This window comes from Camelus bactrianus, chromosome 5, assembly GCF_048773025.1.
Source record: "Camelus bactrianus isolate YW-2024 breed Bactrian camel chromosome 5, ASM4877302v1, whole genome shotgun sequence".
NCBI classification, from domain to species: domain Eukaryota; kingdom Metazoa; phylum Chordata; class Mammalia; order Artiodactyla; family Camelidae; genus Camelus; species Camelus bactrianus.
Genome location: NC_133543.1, coordinates 4383673 through 4398869, shown reverse-complemented (window position 1 = coordinate 4398869; position 15197 = coordinate 4383673). Strand labels below are relative to the sequence as shown.

At 42.9% G+C, this 15197-nt stretch overlaps 1 protein-coding gene across 44 annotated transcripts in view; it reads left to right on the top strand.

The window, feature by feature from the left end:
* Positions 1-15197, top strand: part of LOC141577670 (trafficking protein particle complex subunit 9-like) — a 90529-nt gene that overhangs the window by 73864 nt on the left and 1468 nt on the right. For 30 of the 44 annotated variants that reach the window (XM_074363262.1, XM_074363264.1, XM_074363263.1 and 27 more), the window contains one exon: positions 6372-7872. The exons of 2 other annotated variants lie outside the window; for them this stretch is intronic. In XM_074363262.1, coding sequence (XP_074219363.1) covers positions 6372-6440 — 69 coding nt within the window. In that variant the 3' untranslated portion in view covers positions 6441-7872. 12 more of the 44 variants (XM_074363275.1, XM_074363282.1, XM_074363271.1 and 9 more) reach the window with 10 other exon arrangements.

The window sequence follows — 15197 nt, the reverse complement described above, 5'->3', positions numbered from 1 at the left end:
TATGCATACAGTGACTGCAACCTCAGCACTTTGTGAAGTTCAGAATCAGAGGGGTGGGAGACTAAGGAAAGGCTTTTTAAAGTAGAAAGGGGAAAGTGAAAGGACACAGGATGTGTGAGACTGAAGCATCTCGGTCCCAGCTAGCAAGGCAGCTGCGTTCAGGATGTTATGTGAGGAGTACAGAGTTCTCACAAAGAAAGAAATGGTGGGATGGGAGGGAGGACAGATAGATTCTTTACTAGGGAAGGAAAAAGTGCGCTGAAAACTTCCTGGTTGAATAAGAGGACTGTGACATGATGTGCTTGTATTTTGGAGAGAAGGGTTTTGTGGGGACAGGCCTAGGAGAACGCTGTCTGGCTAGGGGGTCAGCACAACAGGGAACCACAGAGAACAGGGCCGACCTCAGGGCACCTGCTGGGGGAGGGGCTGCCCGCCATTTTGAGCCCTGGGGGCTGCTTCTTTCCCTTAGCTGGGGCCTCAGAACACCCTTCATATCCCAGTCCTGTTGATACAAGAAAACAGATGTGGAGCATGAGAAGGGCTGTGTCCCAGGCTTTGGTTGAGCCCCTGGAATGTGCCCCACCAGACGTGGGACCTTGGCTTCATGCAGGAAAGATTTCAAGAGCAAGCCACTGTTGAGTAATGGTAGATTTATTCACAGAGACACATTGAAAGGCAAGAGAAAGGACACGAGTTGTGGGGTTCGGGTGCTCAGATTAAAAGTAGGTATACACTCCACAGACAGAGTGTGGGCCTTCTCGGAAGTGGGAGAGAGAGTGGTGACCGCGAGGTGGCGCTGTGTTGCTCGTTTTCTTGGGCTTGGTTGTTTCATATGCTAATAAGTAGACTGAGCAGCCTAAGGGCAAGGGGCTGGGATTCCCAGGGAGTTGGCCATTTCCCACCCTGTGACCTTTTGTGGCTAGCCTTGGGATGGTCATGGTGCCTTGGGGCATGTTATTCACCATGTTACTATTACAATGGGTGTATAATGAAGCTCAAACTCTGCTAGAAGTTATATCTCTTCATCTTGAGCCTCAAGGCCTATTGGGGATTGAATCCTTCACCATTTTGATGTTAATTGTTGTGGCCTTCCTTGAATGGCTGTGCTCTGCCCCCTTCCATCCTGTCTCACTGTGATGACACAGAGAGAGCAAAGGCCGGGCCCTACCCGTGCTCCTGCATTTAACAGGGGGATGGGTGGTGTGGGCTGAGGATGACTCTGAGTGGTGAGAAGGATGTTTCAGATTTTCCCACGTGGGACATGGGGACGTGCCAGCAGCCACTGCAGATTGATCTCACGGGCATTATCGCTTGTATCACTCATCTTTTCTATTTTACTTTTTTTTTTTCAAGTATTTAATCTAAATTTAATACCAGGTTTTTTTAGGAGACAAATTTCTCTTTTTCTTTTCTTTGGGGCTCTTTAGGGGGTAGGTAATTAGGTGTATTTATCTGTTCGTGGAATCCCTGGCACTTGAACCCAGGACCCCGTGCACGCTAAGCACACGCTCTACCACTGAGCTCTACCACCCATCACATCATCTTTTCCTTTTTGCTTTAGCTGCCAAGAATCTTACAGCTGAATTTCTAGTCGGCCTTTAACACTTACCCTAACTTCATGGCATTCATTTTTATGACTTTACCTTCCCCTGGTTTCATTTAATTATTCAATCTTCATTTTGTCTTCACTCTCACTTTTGTCTTTTTGTTGTTATGGTTGTTAAGCTGTGTTTAAAAAAATTGTTTAATTTCTCTTTTAGCAGGAGGCTGAATGTAAATAAATATGTAAACAAACTTATCACACTTAAATATTTTATACTTTCTAAGCTGTTTAGTAGTTACTTAAAAACCGATTTGAATACTAAAGTGATAAAATTTTTAAAATATTTTTTAATTTTTTATAAAGGTATAGCTGATTTACAATATGATATAAGTTTCAGGTGTACAATAGTTGCACAATTTTTATTTTTATGTTCCATTTATAGTTATTGTAAAACATTGGCTATATTCCCTGTGTTGTAAGATCCATCCCTGTAGCGTGTTTATGTTAGATGGAGCAGTTTGTTTAAGAAAGCTGGGTAACGCAGAGTCTGGGGAGTGGCTCTGTCTAACCCATGTTCATGGTCACCCTTCCTGTCAGAGCCCAGGCCCTCACTCCTCTCTGCAGGGGAGCGAGTGGAGGCAGCCCTCATTGGAGCTGGCACCACCCACTGAGAGGCAGTGACAACAGTGACTCTCTGTGGACATGCAAATTGTTGTTCCAGGAGCTTTACAAGCATTTCTGCATTTAATAATTAAAGCCCTTCTGTGAGGAATCATTTTATGTTTTTAATGAATAATACATTTTATTTTGATTTTGATAGACTTCAAACCTCCAGAAAATGTACTGGAATAGTACAATAAACGCTTAGAGCATTTCACCTAAAAGGGCACTATTTGCCCTTTTGTGTGTGGCTTATTTTAGTATAAACTTTCAAGGTCCATCCATGTTGTAGCCTCAATCAGTAATTTTTTCTTTTGATTTGATAATATCTTTTTCCTTTTTTTTGGTTTTTGTCTATTTAAAAATATTTTCATTGAATTCTAGTCAGTTTATAATGTTGCATCAGTTTCTTGTGTACAGCACAACACTTCATTTATATAGAAACATACCTGTATTAATTTTCATATTCTTTTTCAACATAAGTTACTATAAGATACTAAATATATTCTCCTGTGCTATACCGTATAAACTTGCTGTTTACTCTATACATACTATCTGCAAATCTTGAACTCCCAATTTATTCCTTCCCACACCCTCTCCCCTCTGGTAACCATAGTTTGGTTTCGATGTCTCTGTTTCTGTTTCTATTCTGTAGATAAGTTTATCTTTTTGTTTGGTTGTTTTATCTTTTTTTGTTTTTTTTTTTAGATTCCACATGTGAGCGATCTCATATGGTATTTTTCTCTCTCTTTCTGGGTTACTTCACTTAGAATGACATTCTCCAGGTCCATTCATGTTGCTACAAATGGCATTATTTTATTATTTTTTTTATGGTGAATAGTAGTCTATTTTACAAATATACTACAACCTCTTTATCCAGTCATCTGTCAGTGGACATTTAGGTTGTTTCCATGTCTTGCTATTGTAAATAGTGCTGCTGTGAACATTGGGGTGTAGGTGTCTTTTTGAATTAGGGTTCCTTCTGGATATGTGCCTAGGAGTGGGATTGCTGGGTCATATGGGAGGTCAATTTTTTGTCTTTTGAGGAACCTCTATACTGTTTTCCACAATGGCTCCACCAAACTGCATTCCCACCACAGTGTAGGAGGGTTCCCTATTCTCCACAGACTCTCCAGCATTTATTGTTTGTGAACTTCTGAATGATGACTATTCGGACTGGCGAGATGTGATATTTGATTGCAGTTTTGATTTGCATTTCTCTGATAATGATATTGAGCATTTTTTCATGTGCCTATCGGCCATTTGTATGTCTTCATTGGAGAACAGTCTCTTTAGGTCTTCTGCCCATTTTTGGATTGAGTTGTTAGTTTTTCTTTCTTATGAAGTTTAAAACTGTTTATATATTCTGGGAATTAAGCCCTTGTCAGTCTCATTTATTGCAAATATTTTCTCTCATTCCATAGGTTGTCTTTTTGTTTTGCTTACTGTTTCCTTTGCTGTGAAAAAGCTTGTAAGTTTAATTAGAACCCACTTGTATATTTTTGCTTGTATTTCTATTGCTTGAGTAGACTGCTCTAGGAGAACATTGCTGAGATGTATGCCAGATGTTTTCCCTATGTTTTCTTCTAAGAGTTTTATAGTGTCTTGTCTACATGTTTAAGTCTTTAAGCCATTTTGAATTTATTTTTGTGTATGCTGTGAGGGAGTAGTCTAACTTCATTGATTTACATGCAGCTGTCCAGTTTTCCCTACACCATTTTCTGAAGAGGCTGTCTTTATTCCATTGTATGTTCTCACCTCCTTTGTCAAAGATTCAATGACCAAATGTTTGTGGGACTATTCTTGGTAATTTTGTTTATCCGTTCATTGATGGATGGATATTGTTTGTAACCTTTGGCTACTCTGAATGATACTGCCATGAATATTGATGTGCAAGTTTTTGTGAGAATATGTTTTCATTCTGTTGGCTGTACAGTTGGCCCGCCATATCTGTAGTTTCCACTTCATGGATCCAGATGGCTGATTGTAAAGGGACTCGAACATCCTTGGATTATGGAATCCAGGATGGGGTGTTCCTGAAACCAACCCCTCGAGGATACTAAGGGATGACTCTACATGTAGGAGTGAAATTGCTGAGCCATATAACTCTAACCTTTTGAGGAAACAACAGACTTCTCCAAAGAAGCTGCACCATTGTCCCTTTCCACTGGCCGCATATGAGGTATCTCTGCCTCCTGAACAACACTTGTTATTGTCCATGTTTTGATTATAACCATCCTGGTGGTTGTAAAAATCGATCTCATTTTCATTTTGATTTGGCTAGTGATGCTGAGCTTGTTTTCATATGCTTATTGGCCATTTCTGTATTTTTTTAAATCCTTGGAAATTTTAAAAATTGGGTCTATTTTCTTTGTATTGTTCAGGTGTAAGCATTTGTTATGTATCCTGAATACTAGTCTCTTATTAGATACATGCTTTGTAAAATTTTTCTCCTATTCTGCAGATTGTGCTTTCACTTTAGTTCTTTTAAACATTAAAACAATTTCTTTACAGGTGAGGTAATTAGATGTATTGATTTATTTTATTTTTCTTGCTAATCACGCACTCTATCAGTTGAGATACCCCCTTCCCCTGTCATTTCACTTTCTTGATGATGTCCTCTGTAACAAAAAGGTTTTAATTTTGATGAAGTCCAGTTTATCTGCTTTTATCTTCTATCACTTGTGCTCTTCGTATTGTATCTAGGAAACCAAAGCCTATCCTAGGACCTCAAAGATTTATACTGTGTCTTCTTTTAGAAAGTTTATAGGTTTAGTTTTTACGTTTCTGTCTCTGATCCATTTTGAATTAATTTTTATTTGTTATATAAAATATGGGGGTCCAGATTCCAGATTCATTCTTTTGCCTGCAGATACCCAGCTTTCCCTGCACCATTTGTTGAATAGACTATTCTTTCCATGGAGTGTTGTTGGCACACTTGTGGAAAACTTTGTTTAAATGTAAGTTTTTTCCCCCTGGGATTTTATTGTGTCTCATAGATTTATTTATCCAAACTTATGCCAGTAACATACTGACTTAGTACTATAGCTTTTAGTACACTTTAAAGTGAGTCATCCCACTTTGCTCTGCTTCTTCAAGATTGCTTTGGCTGTCCTGGGCCCCTTGGACTTCCATATGAATTTTGGGATAAGTTTTTCAATTTTTGCAAAGAAGTCAGTTGGAATTTTGATAGGGATTCCACTGAATTTGTAAATCACTTTGGGGAGTCTTAACATTTTTAACAATATTGTCTACCATTCCATCAACATGAGATGTCTTCCATATATGTAGATCTTTTAAAATGTATTGGTGATACTTCAAAATATTCAATGTACAAATCTTGTAAATTTTTGTTAAATGTATCTCTCATTTAATATTTAATGCTGTTGTAAATGGAAAATCTGAGCTTCTTGGGGTAGGACTATATATCAATTTGTTTATTTCTAGGATTTCTATGCAGCAACTACCCTAGGTTTATATTTGCAACATATATCTATCCACAACTCTTCCCACCCCCGTGTCATAAGAAACCAAGACCCAGGTTAAGCTACCTGAACACCTATGTGGAAGTGAGAAATGAGACCCTTGGGTGGGGCTTTGTGCAGATGATACTGAGAGCTTATTCAGGATGGCTTCATCTTAATTTGTTTTAAACAACACTTTCGGTGTAGTCAGATATATTAAGAACATGCCCTTTTGATGTGCAGAGGAGCTAAGACTATTATGAAATAATTTCTAGAGAGAGTGTTGTACTTGAAATCTAATTTGCATCAATCTTTGAAGATTTATCTTTCAGGAGCTTTGACTAAAGAACACCTGTCTTTATTCATTAGTGACAATTAAATGCTCAAGCAACATGTAATAGTCTGAGAACCTGCCCCCGCCCCGTAGTGCTGGGTGGCTGCAGCTGTAACAGGAGTCAGCGCTTACCTTTCCCAGTATGCTTGTGCTGATCCGCTCAAAGAGGTTCGTCCAACAGTGTGTCAGTTGTCTGTTGGACATAGCCATAAAACATTGAGTTAAGGTTGCTGGAATGCATTATATTCTTATTAATAATAAGTAAGCACATATTGAGTACTTACTGTATGTTGGGAATTGTCCCTCAGCCTCACATGAATATTATTTCTCTTAAAACCTCACATATTTTGTTGTTATTCTCACTTTACAGATAAGGAGACTGAGAATTAAGTCTTCTCTCTTTTGGGTGGAGCTCATTATCAATGACGGGAAGTTGTAAGGAAAAAGATATTGATTCATCCTGAGAAAACAGTTTTCTGAGAGTCAGCAGTAAAGAAGGTGGACACTGAAGAAGGTGATCATTGTTCGATTGAGACGAGCCCCGGGTTGTACGGAGTCAGCATCCCTGTCCTGGACACAGCCAGTGTAGAGCTGCGTGGTGGGTGAGGCAGCGATGCCGTGCAGGGAACGCAGATGCCGGGCCATTGGGCTGTGCTCAGCCCCGGTGGGGCTTTCTCCTAAGGGCAGTGGACAGTCATTGACAGATTTTAAGTAGGGGAGTGGGGTGCTCTCGTAGATCACTTTTGTCTTGTAGAATGCTTAGAAACATTTAGAAGGCTCAGCTGGAGGTGATGTGATGAGTCAGATTAGGGTGGCTGCCAGGTGTAGGAGTGTAGAATTTTCAAGTGGTTTTCAGTCCCAGTTTTGTGGCTCAGTAGCCATGTCACTTTGGATGATGCACTCAAGGAAGAGAAACAATTTATCTAATCAATAAATGCAGTGATGTACCGACCTCCCAGGACTGCTGTGGAGATCCAGTGAGATAACGTGTGCACAGTGTGCAGCATGGTACCTAGCACAGAGTCAGTGCTGAGTGAGTGCCAGTGAGTATCTGGTAGGACAGGTGTGGGTGGTGGGACTCGGTGACTGAGGAAATCTGGGCCCTGAAGGAGGGGTCCAGTCACATCTGTGAGTGATGGGCCTGAGCTCGGAGAGGCAGAGAGACCTTGCGCCCCGACCAGGGGCCCTGGGCAGGACGGCTATGGGAGGAGAACCGTGAAGTCAGCTCTTTGCAGGTGGAGTTGGAGTTCCCCTTGCGACATCTAAGTGCAGTGTCACGAGCTCAAAGAGGAGGTCTGGGCCCAGACTGTGAATTTTCCTATAATCTTAATCCCTGAGGACGCTGAGGTAGTGATCACTGAACGTGAAGACATACTTTACAGGACAAGTGAATAGTAGTATCATCTCTGTCATCAAAGCTCACGTCTCTTTATTCATCACCCACTTTGCTAATTGGGTACTTACAGAGCTCACTTCACCGACCTCCCCTGGGCTCAGGCTCCACAGTAAAGAGCTGGTGAGCCTCCCTCCTTTCCAGAAGACGAGACATTTTGCTGGTAGCCTTCTGTAACTAGCCAGACTTAGAATTTTAGTTTGTTGATTTAATTCTATTTTCTATTAGCCATCTCCTGACAAGAGAGACCTTTTACCTCATGGTCATATTTCAAATAGCTGTTACTGAGAATTGCTGATCTGATCCATAGAGTAAGTATTATATTAACCTTGTAGAGTACTTATCATTTTTCTGTCTTTGCCCTTTAATTTTGTATGCCCTTTCTCTATCCTTTTTGGGGCCTTAATTTTTTTTAATTAAAAGATGTCTGTTTGCAGTTAAGAAAACAAAAGAAAAAATACACATGATAGCTAAACATAGAAAATATCTAGTGTGTTTTCTGTCTTGGCAATGGAGGGTTGTAGAAACTTGTGAAAACCTTCATTACACAGGTTTCTTAAAATGCGGATTAAGAAATAAAACCTTCCTTCTTCATCTTACAAGCTGCACAGCTAATTGTCAAGAAAGTGAGGGGAAATCCTCAGAAGCCAAGACAAACCAGAAAGCAGGGATTCTGGGTGATACATGAGCCTTAGAAGCCCTGGGGTGCCTTTTGGCTCCTGTACTGGGTTTCAGTTGCCTTGACAGTAGGGCAGGAGGTGAGCCCGAAGCCTCTCACACTGGGAGTTGGATGACTGATCATATGTAAGGCCAAGCCCATTCCGAGAAGCATGGTTTACTAAAGGGTGAACTAGGAAAAAAAAATTCCTCAAGGCAAGACAGTTAGGAAAGTCAATTTTGTTGGAAGAGGGGAAAAATTACAAATCCAAAATAAGGATATAGTTTAAAGCTCTTCTGGCATGAGAGTGACCACAAACTCCTGGCAGAGAAGCACAGCTACTCCTGGAATGAGAAGCTGTGGTTTGAATGAATCAGTGAGCAGCCATTCCGAAAAAGGCCTCCAGAGTCTTGTGGATCAAGATACTGGACGGCAAACACCTCTCTTCCAAGGTCTCATTCAAATAACTGGAAATGTTTTAAAGGAAAGAATCCATAATCATAGTTCTGTTTATTAACATTACTATATGCTAGGAATTCAGAAGTGACTATGGAGTTGACTCCTCATTTATGGACCTTACTTTCTCTTTGGGGAGAAAAACTGACATAGTTGGGGAGCTTGGTAGAGGGAGGTGTTAGTCTGTTGCAATTAGCCAGGAGAGGAGATTAAGAAAGCAGTGAAGGGTGGGTGAACTTTTTAGCTGAGGACAGACAGTCTTGTTCAGTTGGCTTTTAATTGCAGGCTCAATGAGCTGTCACTGGAGGGAATAGATCTTACGGAGGATGGACTTAGCTCAGGCCTCTTTAGAATGGACACGTGAAACTGGAGAAAGACAGTGAAATCTGTGCAGATATTAAAGTTCACTTGAACATGCTCCATCCCTGAGCCAAAGATAGGACAAATATGCAGCACTTCTTAAGGACAGAGGAGTGGTTTCTAAGGTTCTCCAAGAATGAATCCCAGGGAAACGGGATGGCCAGTTGTCAAACTGTGACTTTGCTCTTTGGACGGTGTACCCACCAAGGGTATTGGACTTTTATAGGTTTCCATTTCTCTTTAATACACGTCAGGTGATTAGGACGTGGGCACAAGTATTTGACACCTTGTCGAGGCGACTTTGGTTACCTGCCTAGAAGCACGGGCACTGCTATGGCTGCGTCATACATCTTGCCGCCCATCCCGTTCCCCGGCTCAGTGATCACGGCAGAGTGGTCCCTTGTTGACCTGTCCGTCTCCTCTGTGACATCATAACCCATGAAAAGACCGGAGCGTATTAACGTGGTTTTCTTAAAGTCAAAGGAACAGATCAAATATGGATTCAGATTTGTTCTTTCCTACTTCAGTAGTGCCATGGAGAAGGCAGTTTGGGCAGCTTTTTGTAGGGCCCTGGAGGCTTTCTCTCTCAGCCTCTGGGCACCTTTATTGAAAACCCTTCATAGCTGTCTGGAGTGCTGTAAAACCACTCCGCCTGTTTTGCCCTGAAGATGTGTTCAGTTTATAACTCATCTCTACTCCTTGGAAAACAACTCAATAAAAACTCAGTTGGTTTCCCACCAGCCATGGGCAGGGGTGGGTGTTACCTTGTTATTATTTCATAAAATAAAAATAACAATAATAATAATAATAATAGTAATAATAATAATAAATAATAATAATAAAAGAAGTCTTAAAACAGCACTGGGCACATTGGAGAGAGTCAATAAATGCTTCCTGGCTTAAGTCAAAAGTGATGACTCAGTGATTCCATGGCTGCTGTATTTGCTGAGCTAATTACTCCTTTGCTCCATTACACATTTTTTTAACTGAAAAAGAAATACATGCAATTGGTTAAAAAAAATTCAAACGGAGCACAAAACTACACAAGTGAAAGAAGTTTACACTCATCCTCCGTTCTTCCAGCCCTCCCTGGAGATGCCACTGTTTACTATCCTTTGGATGATTTTCCAGATATGGTATGCACATTCCCAATTATGTATGTAAATTCCTTTAAAGTTTTAGTTATTTTTAACTTAAAGGGATTTAAATCCTCAAGTGGCTTCTGCCCGGGTAATAGAACAGAACAAATCTGACTGCATATTAGATCTTTTCATTTGACTTTAACCCTATGCTCTGTCTCCTAGGCTTCATCTTGCTTGTAAAACAATGTTGCTTAGAGCCTGAAATATACAGGAGAGCCTATTCTGAAGGCTCTGACTTTTAAGGATATTTAACACTTTTTCATTCATAAAAAGATAACAAATTACAGAATAGAAAATAACGTTTGTTTTGTTGGAGGTTTACAGAGATTTGACCCAGGCAGATAGCTGCAAAAACAAAGGATTCTAAAAACAAAGAATTCCTACACCAGGAAGATTGCAACAACCAAGCACGTAGGAATGGAGCCTGAATTCTGACTTGGGGAGATGGTTTTCCAGGACATTAGTTTGCCATCTAGGTCTACAGAGACTTGCTATTCCTTGCCCCAACACCTGGTCTCCCAACTTATTGGCCTGTCCTTCACTGAGGAGAATGAATTTGGACTCGGTAGCACTCCTATCTCCCTAGCAAGCAGGGCACTGGAACTGAGTGTTATGGAAACAACAGGCCAGCCAAGAAACAAGCACCACTGGGAGGGTTGGAGTACTCAGATTTATTATGCCGGCGGGCTCAGAGGAGCTTCTGCTCCGAAGTTCTGAGCAACTCCAAGACGTGCACATGAGGTTTTAAAGGGTTAATTACAAGTAAGGGGTATTAGCCAATAAGGCTCAAACAACAAAAAGCAAGGGATCAGTACACTGGAGCTTATCAACTTGTAATAGATCACGTTACTGACACCTGTTGAGGTTGGATTTACGAGTTAGCTTGTTAGCCCAGTAAACTGACACTAAACTTCAGATTTACGAGTTAGCCCAGCAGAATTTAGATCAGTAAACCGACACTTATCACACTTAGATTTGTGACTTAGCTTGTTAGCCCAGCTGGGCTTTTCCTTTACATGAGGATAGATCTCCCACACCCAGGGAACTACTGTGAACCCTTGGTGGTTCCACTAGGGTGGGGTGTGGTTTACCCAGGAGGGATGGGGACTGTGCACCAACACTCAGGCAGTCTGCTCTGTCTGGGGCTCTGATCTTGTACCACCCCTCTCCCCGCCAGCCCAACACCTGGGAGAGTGGAACTAAGGCAGAGATCATGCCTGCCTGTTTCCCAGCGTGTAAAAGGGGAATAGGTACTCTTCCCAAGGTAGTTCTGAGCGACAACACCTGTGGGTGCTTGGTTCCCAGAGCAACAGAAAACCCAGCTCCGTGTGGGGGCAACGGGTGTGATAACCATAGGGATTCTGCTGAAGCATCGGATGGAGGGCTGGATCAGAGAGGTAAAACATGAGCTGCGGGCCTTGAAGGGTAACAGAATGGTACAGAGGCAGGACTGCCGCCTCCTTCGGGGTGCCCCCAGAGGTAAAGCTTTTTCTCTCCATCTCCGCTAAGACCCTCCCCTCTCCAGATCCATCCCTTTTCTTTGCTCTTCCTGTCCATCTGTCTCTCTCCACTTTTCCCCTCCTCTCCTCCCCCTCCCATCTTCTTCCTCCTTCGTTGCCCCACCTTCTCTCGCAGAACCCATAGTGGATCGCTGGCCCTCCTGCGCATGGGCAGTCGGTGCCAGCTGGACCACGGGTTGGAAGCTCCAGCTCCGAGCCGGGGATCGGCCACAAAGGCTTCTCAGCTCTGTCGACCTGTAGGCTTTTAGCTCCTGCCCGGGGCCGGGGCATCTGGCTGTGGAAATGCAAGGTGGGGTTTCCCGGGGAAGGGGTCAGGCGGCTGCGGGAGTGAGGTCGGCATGTCACAGCACCCCAGGGCGCCAGTCAGCCTGTGTTCAGCTGAATTGCTCTGGCCAGACCCCTCTGCCAGCGCCACCTACCCCGGCGCCCCGGCCACACCTGTCCATGGCCAGGTGGGCACCTGCAGCCTCTCACCCAGCCGGGCCCCCATAAGACCGTTGCTGGCATCCCCTTCCCCTCTCCCGCCCGCGAGTCCTCTCCCGCCCTCGAGTCCTCTCCTCCCGGGCTGCCTCTCCTCGGCCGCCGGCCCGTACCCGCTCCTGGGCGGGCTGTGTCCTGGGCGGGCGGGGTCTGCGGACCCGAACGGGGGCAGGCGGCTGGGGCTGGGGCTGGCCTCCGAGCGGGGCTGCAACCCGCGTTTCCACCAAACCCCCCCCCCCGCTTTCCCTTTCCCGCGACCCCGGTGCTGCCCTGCTCTTCCTTTCCTGCTCCCTGAGGACAAGCTCTGCGGCGTGGGCGCTGCTCCCTGGGCTGAGAGCCTCCGGCTGTAAAGCCCAGCTTCTGGTGGAGTCGGGAAAGTGGTTCCTCAGTGCTGAGCGAGCTTCTGTCTCCTCCCTCAGTGTTTCTGCCCCAGGTAAGTACCTTGAACACTTTCAGGAGTTATGATGGTGATGCTTGTTGATGTCACGTGTTTTTATAGTGCCAGGGATTACAGTGTTGAAAGCAGGGCTTGGTTCAGTTAAAAATGAGCTGAAGGCATGAGGCTGTGACATGCTCCTTCCTTCCCACTCCCAGTGTGAAACGTGTAACCGTCGATTTTAAAAAGATAGTTACAGTCCCTAACTAGCCCAGCCCAGCTAGGGTGCGTTAACAGGAACAGCACCACCAGAGGCGTTGGAGACCCAGGGATATTGTAGTCCTAAAGAGCTCCTGGCACAGTTTGGTTTGTTTTGGTTTTTTGTTTTTCTTAAATCGTGGGGCAGACTAGTGGTATAGAGGGAAAAATAATTGTCAAGAAATATTTTTTCATATAACAGCTTTATTGTGATATTGTTCACACACCATGAAGTCCATCCATTTAAATGGTACAATTCAGCAACTTTTAGCATATTCACAGTTGTTCAACAATTATTATTCCAGAACGTTTTCATCACATCAGAAAGACCAGTGAAAATGAGTGACATACACACCCTTCCTCAGTGGTGTTTCTAAAGAAGTCTCATGCCTATTCCTGACCATAAAATAACTTGTTACATTCCATGAAATATCTGGTAGGAATTCTAATCAGAATTGCAATGAATCTGTGTATCAAAACAGGAAGAATTAATGTCTTTATGGCATAAATTTCTTCTACCCATGAATATATCTGGGACTGTATCTTTTCATCTCTCCAGAGCCTGGCCCATGGGAAGTCCTCACTAATTGTTGGGCTTGTGAATGATGAGATTCTATACATTGTTAGTTGCTACTGTAGTCTTTCACAGAAGAGAAAAGTAACCTCCGTGAAGCCAAGTGACTCTCTAATGGTCAGAAAGAGTGACAGCCAGTGCTGGAGTGATCCAGTGGACTTGGTGCTTGCAACCAGGATTCTCCAGCACCTACAGCTAAGGGGATTACAGTATTCTTTTTTTTTCTTAATGGCGTTGCTTTTATTTTTAATAATTTTTTTAATTTATTTTTTATTTAAGTGTAGTCAATTTACAATGTTAGTTTCAGATGTACAGCAGAGATTCAGTTATAAACATATGCATATGTATATACATATGTATTATATTGTTTTTAGTAGAACTCATTACAAGAAATTGAATACAGTTCCCTGTGCTATATAGTAGGCCCTTGTCATTTATTTTATATTTATTAACGTGTATCTGTTAATCCCCCCTTTCCTGCCTGCTAAGCACAGTTTGCTTTCTATGTCCATGAGTCCATTTGTAGCAGCACCATTTTTCCTTGTAATATATGCTCTTTGGCTGTTTTCAGTTTCAGTAATTCCATGTTATCTTTGAGCGCTTTTCTTCTGGTGGCCTTTATATGGTTTGCACACGTGGTAATAGAGATCTGTGTTTGGGAGAACTCCAGGCCTCGTGTAGTCCCTGGTACAGAGTGCCCACTGAGTTGATGCTTGAACTGGGAAAAAAAACATAGTAAATGTTGGAATTTCCACTATGGTTGAGACTTCCAGGTTTCTGTAACCTGTTTACCCCACCTTATTATTGGCTGCCCCCATACTGGGTAATTTGGTGGAATTTCATGGTATGGTGGTGTAGAGACAGGGCCTTGTATGCTTCTTCTCTTTCCGTTTTCTAACACTCATTCTCCTGGGCCTCCCAGATCCTCCCCCAGTAGTGCCCAGGGCTGGCTTGGTGCTGTGCTGAGGCAATATTTTTTAATAAGGCCCTTTCCTCATCTCTTCTGACCCTCCGTTTCTTTATCTGCACAATGAGGGCTTAGACTAGATAAGTGCTTTTCAGTTTCTTTTAAAGCCATGTTTCCTTTGAGAAACAGAAAATGCAAATCTCTCCTCCCATCCCAACACTTTAGATTTTGTTACTTCCTGCAAGGAGTCACATAGCTCTTTGTGGAAAATTGATGTGATTGTGATTCCAGGTGGCACAGAAAATACTCTTCAGAGATTTATTACAGGGAGAGGGCAGAAAAGGGGCAGTATGTCACACTTTCTAGTGTGAGCACTGGAGCAGGGGCTTGGATTTAAATATGGTGTCTGTCGTGGCCTCTCTTTAATGTTGCACAATGTGACAAACCTCTCTACCTCAGTTTCTTGATGTGTCAAGTTGGGGTGATAATATTTTAAGGCTTTTGTGAAACAATATACACATAATCTCTTTGTGTCTCAGTAGAAACAAGACCTGCAAGGGATTCAGGGATTTAAAAAAAAAAAAATCTTGCCCATAGCACTATGTCGCTGTGTATTTTAAATTTCCTGGAGGGTGATGATTGAGTCTAAAGTCCATCGTGGGACAGGTGGCCCATAGTTCTCTATGCCCCAGATTGCCCCCTCCTCCCCAGTCCTCTTCCTCAGTCCAGGATGAAGTTCCCTAGTAGATTTACACAGAGGTCTTGTGGAAATGGCTTTTCATTTTATTGTTTCACGAAGAAGGGCTGCCATCATGATCTCTGTGGTCAGGTTTTGAAGGGCTGCCATCTTGATGTCTAGTCAGGTGAAGGCTATGCAATTGGGAGTTTCTATGTAATAAAAAGGAAAAAAATTACAAATAGAAAATTAGAACAAGGGTGGTGACAGGGACTCTTGGAAGTGAGCACCATTAGCTTTGTTAGCTTCAGGTGCAGTGGCCTCTTGCCACGAGGACCCATCCTCTTGCTCTGAATTTGGAGGGACCTGTGGGTTCAGTGGGAATGTTAACTGAGT